General features: G+C 41.3%; 1 protein-coding gene across 1 annotated transcript in view; it reads left to right on the top strand.

Annotated features, from left to right (window-relative positions):
* Nucleotides 1-20,752, top strand: part of LOC112465725 (homeotic protein empty spiracles-like) — a 50,517-nt gene extending 29,765 nt beyond the window's left edge. The window contains exon 3 of the mRNA XM_025033432.1: nt 17,691-20,752. Coding sequence (XP_024889200.1) covers nt 17,691-17,966 — 276 coding nt within the window. The 3' untranslated portion in view covers nt 17,967-20,752. The remainder of the gene's footprint in view (nt 1-17,690) is intronic.
* Nucleotides 20,753-21,954: the final 1,202 nt, after the last annotated feature.

The following is a 21,954-nucleotide window of genomic DNA, read 5'->3' as shown; positions in this document are numbered from 1 at the left end:
AAGGCTCAATGGTCAGCTTCGTGGAATAGGTACTAGAATTTAATGTTCCTTATAATGTGATTTATTCTAGTTTTTGATTTTACAAACGACGTTAGCTTTATTGTACAATCTTGCTAAAACGACCCGACAAAATTGCAACAACTATGTTTAACGATAATTTAAAGTTGAACGGTGATTAATCTCGAACGGGAGCAAAAGGATGACTCTCTAGATTCGTTGGCCTGTCGGGAGAACGATTCTATTTCAACTTCTTACGTGGCCCAATCGTCGTTAAGCATATCGACCTTTATATAGTCTTTTCGCGTGACGAAACATAAACATTAACGCTTCTACGGAACGTTGATGTGAAAGTAAATATCTCGTTTAATTACTAGAAATTTGGCTTATACTTTTAGCTATATGCGCCATATATGCTTCCGATTGGCTCTTTGGAACACTCATTTTCAAAACGCATTGCAAGAATATCGGTCCGGAACAGTATATATTTTTTACATTAATTTAGTAGAAATTCGAAATAAAATTATTATTTTTATAAAATAAATAATACGTAACATCTTTCTTACTAAGGATTCCTTCCTAGGTTAAGGGCCCCGGCCACTGGGTGGTCGCCACCCAGACGGATTCAAAGTCTTATAATTCCAATTAACGTACGAAAAACATCTTAAGGAGGTTCTACAGATAATGGATGTATCTAAAAATTGGAAAAAACTTTATGGACGTGTAAATTGAGATGCAAGAAAAGTGCTCGAAAAATTTTAGCATCGGTTTACCGTGTAAAAATTTGCAAAAATGAATTTTGAAATCACAGTTTTTAACATAAACTACATATGGCAGAGGGGCTCTTGGAGACAGGAAACGAGATATTAATTATATAAAGGCGACCCACTAAAGCTCAAAAAACGGAGCTCTTATAGATCTTAATCTAAGCTTTTCAGAAATATCGAGAAAAACAAGGGTTATCGCGTAAAATTTTGTGATATTGGCTATTGAAACAGGCCATATCACAGTTCACGTAGCGTGCTTCGAATAACAAGGGAGATTTGGCAATGTCGCAGCGACTGCACCCGCGCGAAAAGTGTACAGCCAGTACAGCACCACAGTATGACAGCACCTCAAACTTAAGCACCTAACGTTTACGAGCGGTTACGGAGAATACTCGCTCTAGAATTATGTGAAATTGTGAAATAACCGTGGTCATATGAGCAGAACTGTCAAGTTCGCGACGTTACCACATTTTCTTCCATTATAAGCCGCCAGAGTCAAAGGAGCACTTACACGATATTTTTAATTATTCCTCGCTTCGACTAATATGGGTATGATATAAGCTCTAACGTCATCAAAATTCACGAAAATATTTTATGAATACTTAGAACCGATGAATTTGAAGATTTTCTCTTCATCTCTCAACTGACTAGAGAGTATCTGTAGAACCTCCTTAAGAGTGTTGTTTAAAAATAAGTCTATCTTAAAAATATCGGGCTCTGAATTTTTTCTGGGTAGCCGCCACCCAGTGTGGCCTCGAAAGGTTAAGGCAATTAAATGATCTTGGGATAGCGACTTGGAATATTCGAATAATGCTTCAAACCGGACATGTTTTAAACTATCAAAAATTGCAGAAAAATTCAAGAAATATAAATTGCATATTATGGCGCTGCAAGAAGTAAGATGGCCTGGGAGTGGTCAGATAGACAAGCGAGATATCACAGTGGTATATATTGATACGAAGACAAAGGGGTGCAGGATTTATAATAAGTAAGCAAATTAGAAAATTATTAATAGAATTTTTGTCAGTTAATGATAGATTAAAATTAGACTCAAAAGCAAATTCCATCTCCATCATATTTCTATCATATCTACTTGTGTACCAACAGAGGAGACGGAAGAGGTAGATAAGAAAAGATTCTATGATGAGCTGGACTCACTAAATGAAGGAATCAGTGAACATGATATCCTATGAGAGTTGGAAGATAGTGGGAAAGGGTGCAGAGTAGGGAAGAATGAAGAGGCGTCGTAAGAGAGACCAAAACCCACACTGGGCTGTAGCGCCGAGAAAGAAGAAGAACATGATATGTTATATACTTATCATGGATGATTTCGACGTAAAAATAGGTAAAGAAGCGAAAGTTTAAGAGATAGCGGAATTAAATTCGCTGCATCAGCTACAAGTGAGAATGGGTGGAGATTACTATACACTTGCGTCCAACTATCTCCCTTCATTCTCATCGCATCCCCTGCTTACACCCTATCTTTCCAATATTCCTACTTGCCCCATACTAATCTTTAAACCCAGAAACAAAGCTAAAATCACACAACGCACTTTCACCGCTACCATTCACACACGCTCCCTCTAACCAAGTCCGAGATTACTATACACATTGTGCGCAAACTAAGCTGTGTATTAGAAGTACGCAATTCCCCAGGAAGGACATTCACAAAGGCACATGGAGAGCACCAGGAAGGATCATATCAAATAGATCACATTCTTATGAAAAATAGGCGTGTTACCTCAGTCATAAATGTTAAAACATGCAGAGAAGCCAACTATGATAGTGACCACTATATGGTTGAAGCGATCACCTGACAATGACTGTCCAAGGTAGAATAGGTAAAATAACGGGATACTGGCAGATTAGATGGAACATCGAAAAGCTAGAAAGAGATAGCTTCAAAAGAACTTTTGAGGAGGAATATCAACATCACCATATACTAACATCTACAGATATGGAATAAGGGCAACAACATTGAAGAAATATGAAATGACCTAAAGAAAATTTTATCCGAAACTTCAGAAGCGGTACTAGGGAAAAGAAACGGTCTAGACAGCAAAGAGTGGTATAATAGCGACTACGGTAGAGAATAAAAATAAACTGCGGAAAAAGATGCTACAGAGAGAAACAAGAAACTTTGTGAATTTTATTATAAAAAAGCTATTTTTGAAAAGCTAGAAAAGAAATCACCAAATTCTACAAAAAGAAGAAGAAGAAGAAACAATGGATGGAGGAAAGAGTCAGAAGAACTGAGAAGGAGCAGTCAGAGGGCAACACAAGACAAGTCTATAAGTCAGTTAGGGATCGCAGTACTGGATATATACCAAGGTTGCGATGTGTAAAGATGGGAGGCTACTTTCAGATAAAAATAAATGCTTAGAAAGGTGGGCAGAACATTTTCAGGAATTATAAAAGTCTAACACCACATGTACTACAGATGAAAACATGTCCTCAAGTATACAGAAATTGAGTTGGAAAGTCCAAAATATAAAGAGGTGATCCTGAAGCTAAATAATAAAGCATCAGGAGAAGTATGTTGCCGACTAAGATATTTAAGAATGGTGGTGAAACATTATGGAAAAAACTCCACCAATTAATTAGTAATATATGAGATTAAGAGGAAATCCCAAGCAGTTGGAATTGGAAGCATGGAATTGTCACCCACAAGAGAAGTGATAAGATAAATTGCAATTACAGAGATATAACTCTTCTAAATATTGGATACAAAATATTTTCCATTATATTGTACACACAAGGATTTAGAATAGTGGAAAAGGTACTAGAGGAATATCAGTGTCAATTCTGAAAATCAACAAACAAATCCATTTATCGACCATATCTTCACATTATCATAAATTTTGAAAAAGTTGTATGAGGATAATCTGGATAATGCAGGCCCATACCTTTTGTTTATAGATTATCGGTGAGCATCTGACAGCTTGAATAGAACAGGCATAATAAATATATTAAGGAAAACGAGCTTTCTGAAGAAATTAATAAGGCTGATCAAAATTACATTAGAAAATACAACAATCGGAGTTATAGTACAAGGTGAAATTTCCTCAACCATCAGAGTAGAAACTGAAGTGAGACAAAGGGACGTTCTATCAAAGGGATGTTAATCTTCAACATTGCGCTGCATGATATTATAAGTCCTCTGCAAAAGTAAGGGAATATATTTTACAAAACAATTCAGATACTGGCTTATGTTGATGTAGAACTCGACACCAGCTACGAATGCACTTGCTTTACGCTTATTTGCTTGCACATCCTTTTCTTTTTCTTTCTCTAGCTCTCTTTATCTTTCTATTTTGTAAGATTTCTACGTATTATATCTAGACATACCAGATGGATTTACTTTCAGTGTTGGAAGAATTCTAAAAGTTTTTAAGAAACTTCTGAAATGCAAATGTAATTAAAATTTTATTAACATTTTGTGAGAGGTTAAAATGATCCGTCCCGATATATTATATTACATAGAAATCTGAGAAAAAAAGAGGAAAAAAATAGAATTAATTATCTGTATACTTCAATTAATCATCATCTGTATATTTAAATAAAGGTTAAGGAAAGTTTCAGAAATTAAGATACTTTAAAAATGAGTAATTATTGTAAAAAATTATCAAACAAATCATTTTGACTTCTTTGGTAGTTCTAATGTCAATCTGACTATCGGATAAATGTGCTTGTCCAGACGTCAATTGTTCAAATCGAACGTTGGTATTTCTTTTCAAGCTACAACCAACCGAGATAAATCACTGGTGATCGGTATTGCTGAATTACGTGCGTGACGCGAACGGCGAGAAACGAGGAGGGCGCGCTTTTACAGCTGGACCATGTGTGCGCATTTTGCACGCTGCAATTAGCAGTTAAACGGCATGTAGCAAGCGTAATTACATTGCGATATCAAAGGCAGAGGAAGGAGATATTCAACTGAACAAAGGATGCAAATTGAAGATAAGTAGGCGATATCGAATGTAAACATTGTTGTGAACATTGCAGGTGAACAATGGCCGTGCATTTTTCAGACTTTTTTCTTCAACATTCTTATCTCCAGCATCTTTCTCAAGCTTATAATATAGCAACGAAAAGGGCAGGGCCCTTTTTCTTGCGCTTTATCTTCGCGAAATTTCTTCTTCCTATCGTATCTCTTCTCTCTCTCTCTCATAAGAATTAGATGGAAGATTTTTTTTAACAAACGCAATTATCGCGGCATAATATTCGCGATTCTCGCCGACGTCGGCTTTCTCCGTATTTGCAATAATGTCCGTGCGTGACGTTAATTATCGTTCGCGAGAATTTATTAGGGAAAGCACGTCGTATTTTTTGCGGAACCCGTCGATGACTCGTTATTAATTTATCGTCGATTATGGCGACGCTGTTATTATGGCGACGCTGGCGTTAATCACACGCGCGGCCTATCGTCGGAATCGACTCTTCGCGAATTTATCATCCCTCCCGATGAAACGGTGATTAATTATCACGATTGCCTCATTGGTATGCGGACGGCGAAAAGAAACTTGGACTCTATTTAAGACTCATCCGTATCATCTCGCCATTAACTCGACGATTTTTCTCGACGATTGTCTTTGTCAGGCATTTTTCTCAACAGAAATGTTCGTCAAAGTTTGACGGTGTTCCTTATAATTACTTTGATGATTTTTCAATGGTTTTCCTTCTTCTTGTAAAGTCACTGCCATGTTATTCGTTTTTAAGCTCTTTGAAAAGGGAATTTCGAAAGATATGTATATACACACAGACTTACATAAGTAATACAAGACTGCTTTACTGCAGGAAGAATTGCGATCGAGGTATTTGCTTGACTCATTTTCTTTCACGCACGCTCTCTCGCGATTATAATGAACGACTGCATTAGAGTATCCGCTGCGTACAAGAACCATACTTATTAGTATATGGACGATTGCGCTATCGCGGAAAATTGACGCCAATTAACTCATCGGCCTCCCGTCGATTCAGCTAACGATCACTCATACTTGCGCAGCTCTAACTGGCGTATTATATTAATTACATCGGTGCTCTCCCCGCCCGAAAATTCACGATTCAACGACGCTTTATTGGTCAATCGTAATTGAACGACATCCATAATCCAAATTAATTATCTTCAGAAATGATCGACGAGACGTTCAATGATTAATGACGTCAAATCGAGGACTTCATTTGCGACAATCGATAGCGAGATATAGATTAATAGCAACATCACCTTCCCGTTATCGCTGCACTACATCGTCACGTCGTTGTGTTACGTTACGTTACATCCTGATATTTTCTTAAGTAATTTATACGAAAGTTTACCTTGCCCGTCGCAACATCCATCGAGAATATATCGCGTACACCTCGTTATTTTCGAACGGCATTGTTTGGACGGGAAATCCATGTGCGCGCTCTTGAGCCGCCGATAAATAAACGTCGCTAACGTTCGCGAAACACCGTCGTATTTTTCCGAGGGAGCACGTAAGTGTCCCCCTGGAAAGGATCGTTACACCATCGTTACTTGTTCCGTGGGCGCGGGCGCGCGGAGGGTATTATTAACGGCGATAATTAACGACGCATTGGACATGTGGCGCGGAAAGAAGGTCAACGATAAATCAGACTGTGTCGCGGCGCGGTCGTTCATCGTTTACAAAATAATCGTCGTGGCCGGCTTGCGGCGAGTCAAGTCAGTAAATCATGCCTTTAATTGCTCCTTATCAGCGAGTCCGGTGAACGGGGACGCTCCTTCGTGTCTTGACGAAACGCCATCGATGGACAATGGTCAACGCGCAGGTTTCGAGTTTCGAGTCACAGGCCCGGCGTCCCCGGCGAATTGTATTGTGACTTCCAAACAAGCCAATAACGGGATAACTGCCGTGTAAGAGCACGAGTGAGTCAGGGAGACCGTTCACCGGAGGAACAGGGTCCCCGTTCACCGGAGGAACAGGGGTTCCTCTACATCGTGAAGTTTCCGAGAGATAGTTTTTGTTTCGTAAAAGTAGAAATGTGCACTCTTTAATGGAGTTTCAAGCAGTTATTCAGTAGATTTATATAAAGCTTATATTTTTGTATTGTATAATATGGCATGATTCAAGAAAAAAGACCAATAATGTGAGAAGTCACAGTGTTCTGAAATAAACTCATGAAAGCTCTACTATTATAAATATTGGCAGAATTTGTCCGCTGTTTCCTCTTTATTTTTTTTAATTTTATTTCACCATATTTTACCGTGTTTGATTTTATTTCAACGTTTTTTACCGTATTTGATTTTATTTCGCCGTATTTAACCGTATTTGATTTTATTTCACCGTATTTGACCGTATTGCTTCCTCATATAGAGAAAGCTTTGTTTTCGTGAATTTCGTATATGAACCTTTGATTGCGAATAAAGTTGAGTCTAGTCAACCAAATTTAAATGAATTATATATGAAATAGGGGTAGAAGAAACCAAAGAATATAATAAAATTAAAAAATTTCGGTAAACTTGGTAAATTTTTTCAACAAAAATCGGCAACTCTTTTATTATTAACAATTTTTATTAATTCTATTATATTTTTCAGTCTTTTCTACCCCAATTTCATATATAATTCGTTAAGATTTGGTTGGTCAGTTCTGGAGTTGTAGAAATTGTTGTAAATTTGGCACGGACATACATACATACATACACACATACCGACATTTTTTTAATGCAATATTTCGACGTTTTAGAACACTCTGAACATATTGACATTAAAAACTCAAAAAACAATCTTTTCTTTGGTTTCTTCTACCCTATTTTATATATAATTTTTTTAAATTTGGTCGATTAGAGCCAACTTTGGCTGCATTCGGGGAGCGCGCTATTAGCGCTATTTGCTTATTCTATCCTTGTTTTACATTTAATGAGCGATAAAGATAGAATGATACAATAGCGCTAATAGCACGCTCTCCGAATGCAGCCTTTATACGCGATCAAAGGTTCATATACGAATTTACAAAAACAAAGCTTCCTCTATGAGGAAGCAAAAGACCAATAATGTGAGAAGTCACAGTATTAGTCATGGTTGAAGAAGAAAATTCGTATAAACATGAATGATTTCCGAAACAGAGCGAAGTTGAAAGTATAGTATACGTGGTGTCATTCGTTGACCACCAAGGTCATTGTATTCCGATTTCACTTCGTTGAATTTTTGTTTGTCGAGTCGGAAGAGCAAAGTGTATGCAAGCAAAGAGACAAGAGAGCATTTTACTTGCTCGTATTTTGAATGTATTTGCTCTTAAGGGGATGCTAAAGTGACTCAATTACCGACAATTACAGTCAAAGGTCTAATTTTGAAACGGCTTTATAGATCGCAAAATCCTTTTACAGGAGTAAAGTATAGGTACTAATGAAGGGTGGGAATGTAAAATAATTAGTAATAATTGAAAAAAATTAAAAATGTTGTTACCTCATTTTCTAATATAAACAGTTGTATAAGTAATATGTACGAAATGAAATGTTCCCACCCTTCAGAAGACGTGCACAAACAATAACGTACCTTTGAAATTGAGATTGAAAGCCTGGAATAAAAATGAGAGCTTCGAAGAAATTATAACCTATAACCATGTCTATCCTTGTCTATCATCATTGTCTATACAAGGACAGATAAAGAATTCGGTCGGTAATACAAACGTCTTTAGGATCCCCTTAAGGCACGCCCGGAATTCAAAATTAAAGTGCATCGAGAGATTGACGGTAGCATTATTTAATCTTTGCTACAAGTAAGAATTTGTCATTAAACATGTAGCATTTTTGTTGTCAACGTAGGAGGATGGGAAGGACAAAGTGGAGTAGAATAAGTATAATCGCTATCTTGAATCTTCGAGCAGATCCGCCGGGGAAAATAAATAGCGCCGTATATTTCCGCGACGCAAATGCCCAGTGATACTCAGCGCGACGTTATTAGCATGCCGCGCTGTATACTGCCGGAGTAATTTGCATCCACGTCCGTGTTGGTGGGCGCGATTGCTACGTGTCCCGTTAACAATCCTTTTAGCGCAAACCGTATAACGCGCGATAACGCAAATGAAGCCCGCGAAAAGCGCAATTCGTTTGTTTCCCTTTTTTTTCCTTTCTTTCTCACCCCCAAATCGACTTTCCGCTCGATTACCCGAATGTTCGATAAAGATGGAAGAAACAGCTGACAGGTTAGTCATCTCTCTTTCTTCGCTTCGTTAAAAGCGTAATTTTCAATCACGCGCGTTTACAGATTCATAAATATGTCCTTAGAAGGAATTTATGGTTCGGTCGATCTTATCCCGACGCGATCTAAGAATTGTTATTATCAATCTTACAATCTTACATTAGCGGCAATTGAGTCCTTGCCGAGGCGCGCGCGCTGCGCGCTGTAAAATTCGCGTGCGCGGAATCGTAAGTGGTTTTATTGCGGAACGAGCGAAAACGCACGTCGACGAAGAACTACAGTTTCCGCGAAAGATTCCAAGAAAGCGCCTAATAAGCGGCGGCGAAACTGATGCAAGTCGATTATTTTCTCAGATACAAGGTGTTCGCAATAAGTTACTTATCGCGCGGCGCGCGTGAGAATTAATCGCGCTGGAGCAACCATGACGACAATAATAATTTACGGCGCACGTACGATACACGCGCACATGCGCACGGTCTAACGCGCGATTTAGAGTGCAGGGATCTCATTCAGCGCAAATTAAGATTCGCGTTTAATCGCGAGGTCATTTGGCGCTGATGCGTTTGCGTATGCGCGAACTCCTTCGCGGTATTAAACGCCAGGAAGAAGGGCCGTGCGCGCCAAATATATCGAATGACGGGGCGCGCTTTATTGTTAGTCCGACGACAACACGCCTCATTATGCATAGAGAATCCGTACGCGGCCTGCATAATATGCAAAACTCCTTCCATTACCGTCCGCAACGGGCGTAATACGCCGAATGGCGAGCCCGCCGCTCGCGCTCGGCTGGAGAATATAGCAGCCGTGTGTGTTATTATATATCGCCTCACTCTCCTTCCTTTTCGTTATCATCGCGCACGTCACGTCGCGACGAGGATTTTGAGAAGTGTAACGGTACGTGAGCGATTTATTGGCATTATAAGGACGACAGCGACGAAAACGGGACTAGAACGTCGCGAGTATCGGTACCGTTCGTGCCCCCGAGTACTCGGATCGGCGCGCGAAATCCGTAACAGGTTTGTGGAATATCAAATTACATCTATGTCGTGCAGGTCAGTGATATCGGATTATAATTAAAGCGAAATGCGTTTTTTCAAAGAGCTCCGCGATCCAAAGAGCTCCGAATGCTTCCCCCGTCGAAGATCGCAGCAAACGTCGAATTTCGTGACGAACGTTATATCTCATCTTATAAATTGGCATCGATCGAGGCATAGCGAAGTGACTCTGTATTCACAACGTGCCGGAACACGGCAATAATTTCAGGCGCGAGACGCGTCTCGCTACGGCGCGATTAAACGCTACAGCGCGGCGCAGTCCTGTCACGTTAAATGGCACGATCTCCGCTGTCGGCACTGTCGAGATAGCCACCAAACAAACATTATCAGCCGTAATCGGCGCGCCGCGTTTAATCGATACTATCGACAGCCGTTTAAATCGAATCGGGCCGCTCGAACCCGACCACTTACCAGGCTCCTTATCGTCGCCCCGGCACGAGAATATAAAATTACGCCAACGATATTGCGCTTATCCCATTTTTACGCGGCGTTACATCGCCGGCCTATCGAGGCGAACAATGGCTAATTAAAATGGGGAAATTTAGAGTCCTATTAATATAGCCTTTAAAAGACGCAATGTTGCCCGACGGTACCCCACGGTGCGACTTATCGCTCGCCTAATTGCGCGCAGCCGTATATTTCACGGTCGCCTGGATATTTATCAATTAATTTCTACGAATTATGAGACGATCTTTCAAGCGATCTCGCGTTGCCGCCTGCCCGCCACGCCGCGCGCCGCGCCGCGCCGCGCCGTTTCGATCTGATATCAACGCCTTAAACGATATTTAGATCGTGAAACCTGTAATATATCGACGTAACCTGACGTTTAATTTAATGGGAATCTAAGGGCAATGGGGAAAGTTTGTTAGCTGTTTTATTTGTTAGCCGACAATATTTTATTATACGAGTACAGGCGCGGAGAATGTTTTCCTTGATATAAATATTCTTTTATAACTTTGTCTCGACCGCGTATTATAAATTAATAATAATCACATGGGAAGCAATTAATAGCGGTAAATGATGGCAGATCCAACAATCTCAATATTCGTATTTTTCATCAAATTACGATCCTTCCTCGTAATTATTTTATATCTTTTCCGTATTAAATTGTTAATGAAATTGTTAAAACAACGTTTAATACAATATTATTAAAGTTATTAAAAATACCTATTGCACAAGTTGATACTCTTATCGTCAGGTACACATTATATCTCGCCTCATCGTGCGCCATCTAAAGAGAACATTTGCAACGTAAACTTTGCAACTTAAATCACGTGTCGTATACGGCGGAACATGCAAAGGATCGAATGCTCAAAGGATTCCGAAACGTGGATAGTATGTACCGAGTCGACTGATCGGCGTAAATGATAGTCGTCGATGTTCGGTATCGATTCTCTCGCTCTCTCGTCGCCTCTTCTGGTACTGGATTGGGGCAGGATGAAGACCTCCTTCGTTTTCTCGTCACGATTCCGGCATGTCACTGTCGTGCGTGTTGTCGACTTCGTGTACTGTCGACTCCGCGATTCAACGCGAAATCGAACATTTCCGATATCACCAACTAACACTTCTTTTCTCTGTAACACCATATAAGCTAAAATATTTCAAAATCGCGTTTAAAAATTGCGATACTACATTATTCTTATACATGTTTACGTTACATGTTTAGCTTTAACTATGTAATAGATTTGTAGGAAAACTTATAGGATTTTTTGGTAATTTATTTTAATATTTTATTTCAATTTTACGGATATTTAGACGACATCTGAAATGTCTAACATACGAGTATCCGACAGACGATACGAGAACACATATCTTTTAGAAACTCCACTTACGCAAAATGTCGCCGAATAAAGCTCTCAGAAGTTCTTTGGAGTTTGAATTTGACACATGACACTTCTCCCTATATATAAAATACGATTGTGCAATAAGAGATATTCTTTTGTATTTCCTACTTTTGCTCGTCACGGTCGACGCGATTACCCCCGAAGAGCTTAAACGCAACAGCAATGGTGCGCGACGACCGTTCCCCCCCCAAAAAGAGGGGAAAAAAGAAAAAAGGAGAAGGAAAAAAAAAAAGAAAACTCGTGCTCTGCGAATATGGCGGATGGAGAAACGCATATCCGAGGAAATTGGCGTCCCCTCGCGCGAGATCACGCTCAATTTCGTCCTAACAAAACACGCGTCGCTCTTCATCCTGTAATCCACACCCACGCACGTACGTACGCGTTCGCGATAGCTTTTTTTGTGCGCGCGGGGCAAGCGCGTGCGCGCTTTTGTATTTTCCAGGCCGTAGCCGTGGAATCGGGCCCGTCGTTTGTCGCCCCCCCTCTTTCTCACTCTTTCGTCCTCTCCCTCTCGCGCGTATGATGTGTACGCTCGCGACGATTGAAAAATAATATCGCCGGGTTTATTTAGCCCGACGCGTCTCGCGCAATAGCGAGGGGCGGCGGATTGTCGCGGCCGTCGTACGGGGGATTAAAAATAATGTTTCGAGCGTGACCGCCGAGCCCCCGGGGGATTAGGGGGCGACTAGCTCTCGCGCTGACGATTGGTTGCTATCCAGCTGGAGATTTTATTTGAGGGCTCGCCCGTGTACATATTACAGGCGGTTCTGTTTCGTCCTCTCTTTTTCTCTCTCTTTCCCGTCCCTCCCTCCCCACTCTGCCGGCGAAAAAAGCGGACACGACGAAAAAAATTGCTCAGCACACGTTGTGTTGTCGAGCTGCCGTTTGGCACGGCACGGCTTCGCCAATTATAAATCGCCGGCTCGGCCGGATTTGTAAAGCGCGCTCGGACGGATAAAAAAGCGCTGATTGAAATCGAATACGCGCGTACGGCACACGGTGGTAGGTAATTAAATAGACGAAGACGACTGAGCGAATAAGGGACGTATGTCCTTTAGCTGCAACACTTTAATTAATCGAATCAAACTTTAATCTAATTTTATTTAAACATTTCATTTAATTTTGATTAATCTAATCTTAATATTCTAAAATATATTATATATTTTTCTTACCGATATATCTTTACGCATAAATATCCGACAGGAATTCAACGTATGCTTTTGTAAGATACATCTTCGCTAAGTGCAATGACACGAACTGTTCAAATTATCATAGATCATCATATTATAAAAAAAAATTGATATTTCTTGAAAGTAGACAGCGCGTTATTTAAAAAATACAGTTTTTACGAGTATTTTTAAAAGTTTTTACAAGTCATTACAAGTTCTCATATAACGAATATCGAGGTAGACGCTCTTTAAAATTCGTTAGGAAAGAATCAGGCTTTTCTACGATTATATAGAAACAGGACGCCAGCTTCGCAGAGGTTCGCAGCTGGGAAACACGTAGCGACACGAGCGGCGCGGCATTAATTTCCATTAGCGAATATCCAATTTATCGCGGGAGCAAAGGCGACCAATCGGTGAGCGCGGTCGCAATAAACGTAATTATATTTAACGGGGCGCATAAAGGCCTCGATAGATTAGAGGTCTCTCCTTTCCTGCGCTCCCTTCTCTTTCGGCGCGTTTCCAGCCGCGGTATGTTCGCGCAGCGCGGCGCGGTGCAGCGCGATCGTCAAATGGCGCGGCTTGGCTCACGTAATTAGAATATCAATTAATAATCGGGATTAATTTATTCCGCGATTATCGATGTACGTCGCGACGCGACGTGAGCTTTCGTCATCCGCGCGTTCGTGTGCGCGCACACGTACGCCTGTGTCGAAGATGGAGACGGCAGATTAACTCGAATGTGTATACGGCTCATGTCACTTTTTTTTGTCCTTGATGAGTCCAACGACATTCGTCGCGCGCGTTTATTACACCGTTGTCGTCGTTACATTAATTACCTCGCTCTGATGCGGCTCTATGCGCAACCGGTCCGCAATTGATACCAAAGTTAATTTCCTTTTGAGACGGACGTCTCGGGCTTATCGCGGATATCGCGAGGCATAATTTACATAGATAGACAACTATTTGTAACAGTTATATATATATAATATATAATTGCATGAATGGATAACTATTAACATAACATAAGTAATTAACATTACTATTAACATATTAACATATATATATATATATATATATATATATATATATATATATATATATAATAAAAGCTGTTAATAGTTATCCATTCATGCAATTATAGCATGTAGTATATACAGCGCTCAACTTATCGTTCGATGCAAACGTCTCTGATGATTCATGATCAGCTATGGGCAGCACTCGTATGCATAATGCACTCACGATGCATTGCGATTCCGATATTTGCTGTGCTAAAATTAGAAAATTCTATTTGCAGAATTCTATTCCGACTATAATACTCCTCGTAGAATTGTTGGATTCTATCTTTGACGCACGAAATATTTATTTCCAATTAACCCCCATGCGCTCCTCGGCTGATGTTTCATTCATGACTTCACTGAGTGAAGATAAAATTGTAACTTATACAAGACGGCGAAGTTAGATCTCTTGCGAAACCTTCTCCCTCGTTCAAGAATAAACAATTGAGTAAATTGAATTATGATGGAAGATGGCACGAATATAATCTTTCTCGGAATATCGATATTCGTATTGGACAAAGAAGGAAAGTTCGGTGTTTTTGAAGGCAAGGAGTATCGGAATAAAAACCCGCAAATAAGACGGCAATCGTATCGAAAGTAACGATCAACGTCCATGCGTGCCGAGCCGGGATTAAAGCCGTTTTCGACGAGGAATCTCATCGCGCGTGAGGGAGAGCGTTCGACGAACGTGTATATCTCCGCGATGCAGACGAGCGGAAAAGTGTCCGTCGATCTCGCGAGATAACGAGTACGCGCTCGGCCGCGTTTACCTGCGCTTTACCTGCGTTAACTTGGCTCCTCGCTTACCTGGCCGGCGAATACGCGGGATAAAGGCCGAGCACGCTCTCGCCGGTGCCTACCTTCCAGGCACCGGTAATTGAAGCTGCTCCCGGAATAACGTGCCTAAGTGACAGGTGAACACCTTATACGCGAAGCGCGTACCCCGTGACAGTCGTACGCACTGTGTGTCCGTCCGACGCGACGGCGACGGTTCGCCGTCGCTTTAGAGAGACGAAATATAAAAGCTTAGGTACACGGTAGAGAGAATAAAATGTAATCTTGGCAGTACGAGACGAGACGATGCTCAGGAGAAGTAGCCAATCAGCGGGCGAATATGATTGAAGAATGAAATATGGAGAGGTAGAGAAGTAGTACTCGATGAAAATACTTTAATGCGTTGCGATCCGATTGGAATTAAAGTACCAGAGTAATCCTGTAGGAAAAGAAAAATACTGTACTTCGACCGACAGTCGTCGGCCATTGCGAGTAAAATTCCGCGAATGTGCGCCCGACTCCGAATAGTTTCATCCATTAACAGTGAATTAAGGTTTCACAGACGACACGACATTTTCGACGGGGATTTGAAACGCGCGAGGGATCCAATCGACATCGGCGTCAGACCACTTTCTCGTCGATCTCGGCTCATTCCCGGCGCCCAACACTGACGGGGACAAATTCCCAATCGCGCGTTACCGTCGTGCATTAAACTCCGCGGGGTAATATATCAGGGAATAAATCGTTGAACGTGTTGGAAGCTTTTATAAGATTTTTACAACATGCGCGTCCGTGAAATACTGGCATCGATGGAGGGCGCGGTGAAAGGGAGAGATAGAGGTAGCAGTTGCGAGGGGTGAGGAGTGGTTAAACTGAGTGTAAATCCAGGTATCGTTGGTGTGAGCGGAGAAAAGGAGAGAGAGAGAAAGAGAGAGAGAGAGAGAGAGAGAGAGAGAGAGAGAGAGAGAGAGAGAGAGAGAGATAAAAAGGGGCGAGAGAGGGTTGTTCAGCGGGGATGAAGCGTCTGGCTCATCCTGGGGGATGCAGCGTGTGGAAGGGGGACGCCCGGGTTTTCGCGTGCGTGTGGATCCGCCAATCGGGCTTCAGGACCGCCCGCGATCGCCATAGCAACCCCGGGGGTTGAGGCGATTACGAAACGGGGGTAACCCGATTAAGCGTCGCGACGCCGTTTCTGGAGGCAACGTCTGGGGACGTAACGAGGTGGCTTTCGGGAGTAAGGTAGGAGAAAGGATAGGCCCAAAAGTACGATCTGTCCGAAAGGGGTTGCTCTCTCTATTTGCCCTCTTAATCACTCGTTAAGTGCCGCGACCCCGATGTGGTCCCCCGAGCACGCAGCAATGAGTTTGTCCCTGCTTTTCTGCCTCTCGATTGGTCAACGGTGAATAACAACCTTGAGATGGTCTCGAGGGGTGAGGTGTTTAATGCTGGGTTAAAGGCGAAATATTTCGGTTTGGGGTGTTGTTTAAATCATTTAGATTTAACACGGCGCGAGAACAACTCAAGAATTTACTACGATAGTAACTTGGCCAACTTTCCCTCTCTTTTCAAATTTAAAAGAATAAAATTTACTTCAACTTAAGTTGATTTGTATTAATTAGAATCATACTAAAGCTTAATATGTTACTTTAAAAAGTTAACAATTAATCTAAATTAAATAATTTTTACGTAAAAGCAACGATGCATCTTCAATATATTTTCATTGTATCTTTAATGTTATAAAAATATCAGCATAAGAATCCCATACGTTGGTAACTAAATGCAATGAATTTATGTTATTTATCCCATTCATATTATAATTTTCATCATAATGGCTTCGAAACCGTGAAATCATACGCTTCGTTTCATCTCGCTGCGGAAGTTCACCGTGTCGGGAGCTAATCCGGGTCTTGTCAAAACCGCGCAGCCACGCGAGACGTTAGACAAATATCCCCCGTTTCAACTTTCGATCCACCCCTTTTATCGCGCGTGTGTGTCCTCTCGTGTCACAATGCTGATTTTCCGCGTAGATAGCTTCAAAATGGTGCCCATTCAACCCTTTTCTCACGAACGGCGCGTATATCTAACAGTCAATTCCAGGACAATGCTCCGATCGAGTTTGTCGTCGTCCCCCTCCTTCCCGCGTTTCGTCCCCCTTTTCTTCCAGAGCCGGCAACACGTACCATTGTAACCGGATACTCCCGTTTAGGGGTGGCTCCTTGATACATCGGGGGGTTGACCGGGCTTATAACTAGTTGCCACTTAATTTGGCAAACCTGGCAAGAACGAGGGGTTCGATTCGCCCCCCTGTCTCTCGGCGGAGGGATTGGCCCGCCGAGATCGATTGACGGATACGTCGGTATTCGCATGGGACGGCCACGCTCGAATTACCTCTCGTTGAAACGTCGCGTATCTTCTGCCTTCATCGGGTTCGTCGAAGAATTATCTTCCGCGGCGCGTTCCCTCCACCAAAACGATCGGAAATCTTTAACTGCACTTTCTCTCAATAAGTTCTCCTGCCTATCGTGAACCGAGCATCTCAAAATATTTGAGCTCATTCTTTAATAATCATGAATTTTTAGACTCAATTATTTTGTATGTTATTTTATATATGAAATCAAATCTGCTGTTCTTCCTTTAAATGTTCATTTTCACGACGACTTTTATAAATAAAGCATAGTTCAGACTTAACACTTAACAATTTTGTATAACTTTTAGTTTGAGATAATTGAGATAATTTCTTCTGACTCAACTTTTTTGGAAAGGATTAATTCAAGTACACATCCTAAGCCACAATGATATATTGGAATTATTGCGTTATGTGATCATGTAAGATTCTTGAAAAACTAACTGCAGCGAAATCATTGATGTTTCAGGTGAAAGTATGGTTCCAGAATCGGCGGACGAAACACAAGCGGATGCAACAGGAGGAAGAGGCGAAGGCCCAACAGCAATCGGGGGGGGGGGGGGGGGGGGGTGGGGGTGGAGGTAACGGTGGCAATGGAAACGCTAACAACAACAGTAACAGCAAAAACACTCATCACGTCAGCAAATGGCAGCAGGAGACTGGTGACTATCATCATGAAGAGGAAGAGGAAGAGGAGCACATCGATCCAGAAGCCGACGAGTGCTCGAGTGGCTCTGAAGCGTAGCTAGACGTTCTCTGCCTGGATTAGGATCCAGGATTGAACAGATTGTCCTGAACAGACTCCAATGAGAATTAGATCGAGATGGAAACCATCCCAGAGAATCGCGACACACTGATCGACTTGATTTGTTCGAGTTCCAGTTGAGCGTCGAAGGATTGGATCTATTTTGAAATCGCAGCGTCTACGATCGTGTTAGCGTTATGCGCAGGAGGTAAATAGCAGTGAGTGAATTCTTATGGAATAGTCATCGCGCGGTGATCTTCGTATCGAATTACGCAGTCGAGGCTTCGGGTACGAATCCCGTTGTGAAAGAAAAATCGGAAATTTCGGAATTGGTCGCGTCGCCGGCCGGTTGACAGCGACGTCGGTTTGACAGCGATTAGCGGCAATACGGTACTCGTATTGCGACTGAAAGTCATCGAATATGAGAATAGTTGGACAGTTTTAAAGGTTTTAAAACGAAAGACGAGAGAGACCTTTTCGTCAACGTAACCGCCGAAGAGAATTTGTCGAATTCTATTCTGAACTTGTGCCAGATGGGTCAATAGAGTAAATATACTGTTGTAGGGTCCAGTCATTTTGATATTTTTAAAAATATCGAATTGGTAAGACACCTGTCACGGGTTAAGCGAGATTTTTAGGTTTGAACGCTGGCTGAAGTAATATTTCTCGTAATAAATTCTTTACAGTAATTTAAATAAGACGTTTATTAGCATCCTATTTAAATTACTGTAGTTACAAAGTTAAATCGATTTAAGTAGAGGAGGCTTTTACTATTTCAACGGAAGCTGTGTTTTAAAGCCGACAAACAATCGGCGCGCAGTTTACTGAGTTTGGAAAAAAGTATACCAAATTTACACAGAAATAATATTATTATTAGGCTATAATCTAACCTAACCAAGATACAGCTCGGACCGTAAATAGCATTTTGTTCTAAATTAATTTGTTTCCTCTTCTAAATATTTTTAAAACTTACATATATCATAACTTTATATACAATATTTCGAGATACAAAAGTTGAATCTGTGGGTGTGAAATATCGCTCACCGTTCAATTCTATTCTTTTACGACTAATGCAATGATTTCGCGTACGTACATGAAAATACATGAAAGTAATACATAAAATATATGAGCTCGATGAAAAGGACTCTATATCGTATGTTTATTCGTCGATAGGCGACGCAACGAGGCAGAAGTGTCTTTTATTCTTTTCTTCTTTAGACCGGAATCACGATATAGTTCCTCAGGATCTCAGTTTCGCAGCGTTGCCGAAGCCGAAGGCCAAGGAACAATCGCGGAAATTCGTAAATATCGTCGCGATTAGAGCGAGACGTTCTCAGGCCAAACTGTCTTATAACGAGTTCGGAAGAAGCGATGGAGAAATCGAAAGCGTCTATCGGAAACTGACTAATGGAGGCATTGTTTGCCGGAGACGACGAAGCTAAATGGACACGCTTCCGGCGGAAAGCGGCGAGATGCTCGCTATCGAGAACGATCGATGCCAACTTTAACAAGGCGAATCATTTTTTGGTTGACTGGTCGAATCGGAATTGTAGACATTTTTGCGACTTTAGGGGGAAAAGTACTTTTCATTTAATAAAAGCTTACTTTCCGTTTTCTTGCTTCATAAATTTTTCTTTAACTAAACTTTTAACTGGAAAGCCGTTCGCAATAGTTACTTAGAAAGTTGCACGCAATGTGGTTCAAAAGCGATTGTTATAACTTAGAAAAATGGTCTGAAATGAGGCTCGATCGTTCGCTATGATACATCGAGGTGATACGCCGATTGCCATCGGGGTGCGCCATTTACGTTTATTGCAATTATATATTTCTTGCCATACAAAACAATTCGCCATAAAGATTAACTTGCGTCGGGCGGTGTAAATAAAGTGTAGCACAAGAGTGAGCAGTCCTGGAGCCTTTCCCAGGAACATCCTGACGCTTCTCGTTTTCGAGAATGTGAATGTAAATATAGATAAACTGAGAAAAGAGGCGTACGAGATACACTGAATACATGTTTGTATGCAGAAGCGTAAGTAAAAAAAAAAACGAAACTTGACAGAGAGTGCCAAACTTCGTAAACCCCTAGCGAGAGAAGAATCCAGTGTAAACGAGTTGTATTTGCAATTGTATTTAAGTCGTTATTCTACGCGAGCGAGCAGTATTTCTTTCGTCGATCGATGTTTCGAGATATGTACTGACAGTTTAAATTATTATTACTAATGTTATAGACCGAGATTCCGTTGCGCCATAACGGAGCCGTCGCAGTAGTAGAATATCAATCTCGGAATCATTATATTGATGTATCGACATATTACCTCGATATTTTAATATTATCGAACAGCGCGTTACATGAGTCTCAGGCCGGTATTTACAATCCGTTCATATTTTAAGACCGTCTTAAGTAATGTCTTAAGATGCTAATATGGTCATTTTATTCGCTGGATGGAGTCTTAAGACTGTCTTTGACCAGACTTAAGACGATCTTAAATATAATATCTAACTATGAATACCGGTCTCAGACTTTAATTCGATAAGTTTTCTTATCAATTTCATCAGAAACCTATTCCTCAAGAAAGAGACGTCGAGTTTCATGCAGGAAACACACATGTCTACTCCGCTCAAGAATCCGGCCGGTTGTGGCGCAAGGATTTTCGCTTGTAAATAATCCTGTAAATAGCAAATTGTGATTTTACTCGAGTGCAGAGCCATAGAATTGTACGACCATCGAATGACTCAGTTCGTGTTCTCTAGCAATATAGCGAAATAAATTAAACCACCCATGAAAACGTTCTGCTTTTATCTCTCCAGTAACCTGCGAATCCTTAAAATATTCTTCGCTATAAAAAAAGCAAAGAATTGTGTGTGCTGCGTGAAATTAGATATAATAAAACCAAAGATATTCCAATATCGTTTTTAATGCAAGGAGATATGGAAAGAGCTGTGTTGGAAATCTTTCACGCGCATTTCTGTATGTTGTATACGGTAAAGAAAAAGGAAAGTTAAAAAATTCTGACGGTATCCAGATGGCAAATTCGATGCTGTGAACACCGACTCGAGCTTGTATTTTCTAGGCGATACCTCGCGTGCACATACTTATACGCGCAGAGAGTTCCGACGAAATTGTTTGTTTTCCGCATGCGGTAATTTCTCGCGCAGCGTATTATTTTAGAAGGCAGTCCCGTATGCGAAAAATTGAATAATTTTCGCCGTCGGATAAGTCGATAAGGAAACTTGCGCCGCGGTAATTCCTGAGTACGCGACATTATCGCAACGGCCGACCGTAATTACCGGGACGCGCGCAAAGGGGTGTCTTCGCGCCGCAAATTGTTTTTCGCGAGGGCACCGTCGCGTCGGGTGTCGGGTCCCCGCGCGCCGACAACGTGAGGCCTCGACGACGAGAAATCGCCGGTACCTATCCATATGCGGCCTGCCGCGTCTGCGGGAGCGATCCTTGTCGATAATCGCTTTATAATCGCCGCTTCCAAAAGGAATAATTTACTACGTCGGACGTGGAACTCTCTCCCGTTCCCCCGTAATTAAACACGGCGGATCTCTCCTTTCGTGCCCGGAACAACGGATGTGCGGACGCGGCCAATGTCGGTAGATCCTACTCGGAGATTCGCTATCATTCACCCTTATTATTTTCGTCGGCGTCGGTACGAAGAGATAGTTACCCCCGAAAAATTAATCGCCGCTTTTATTCAATACTCTTTATTTGTGAATTTTTTACAAAATTTGATATTGATTTTTCATCGACAGAAATGTTGGGGGGTTTCACGTTATTAATGCTTCAAAATCTTTAGGAAATTTATGCAAAATTGTGAGGCTGTGTGGGTCGAGAATCTGGAGAATTTTAAGAGAGTCAATTTCAGAACCTTTCTCATTATATTATACATCGTGATGCATTTAAATTTCATGACATCGACACGTGGTGTTGTAAGGCAGAATTCATAATTTACTCAATGAAAATTAATAGCACGGTGGTAAC

Source organism: Temnothorax curvispinosus, unplaced genomic scaffold, assembly GCF_003070985.1.
Source record: "Temnothorax curvispinosus isolate PA1 unplaced genomic scaffold, ASM307098v1 QBEX01015436.1, whole genome shotgun sequence".
In the NCBI taxonomy this organism is placed as follows: Eukaryota; Metazoa; Arthropoda; class Insecta; order Hymenoptera; family Formicidae; genus Temnothorax; species Temnothorax curvispinosus.
The sequence above is the reverse complement of the archived record's forward strand: the minus strand, read 5'-3'. Positions and strand labels throughout refer to the sequence as shown.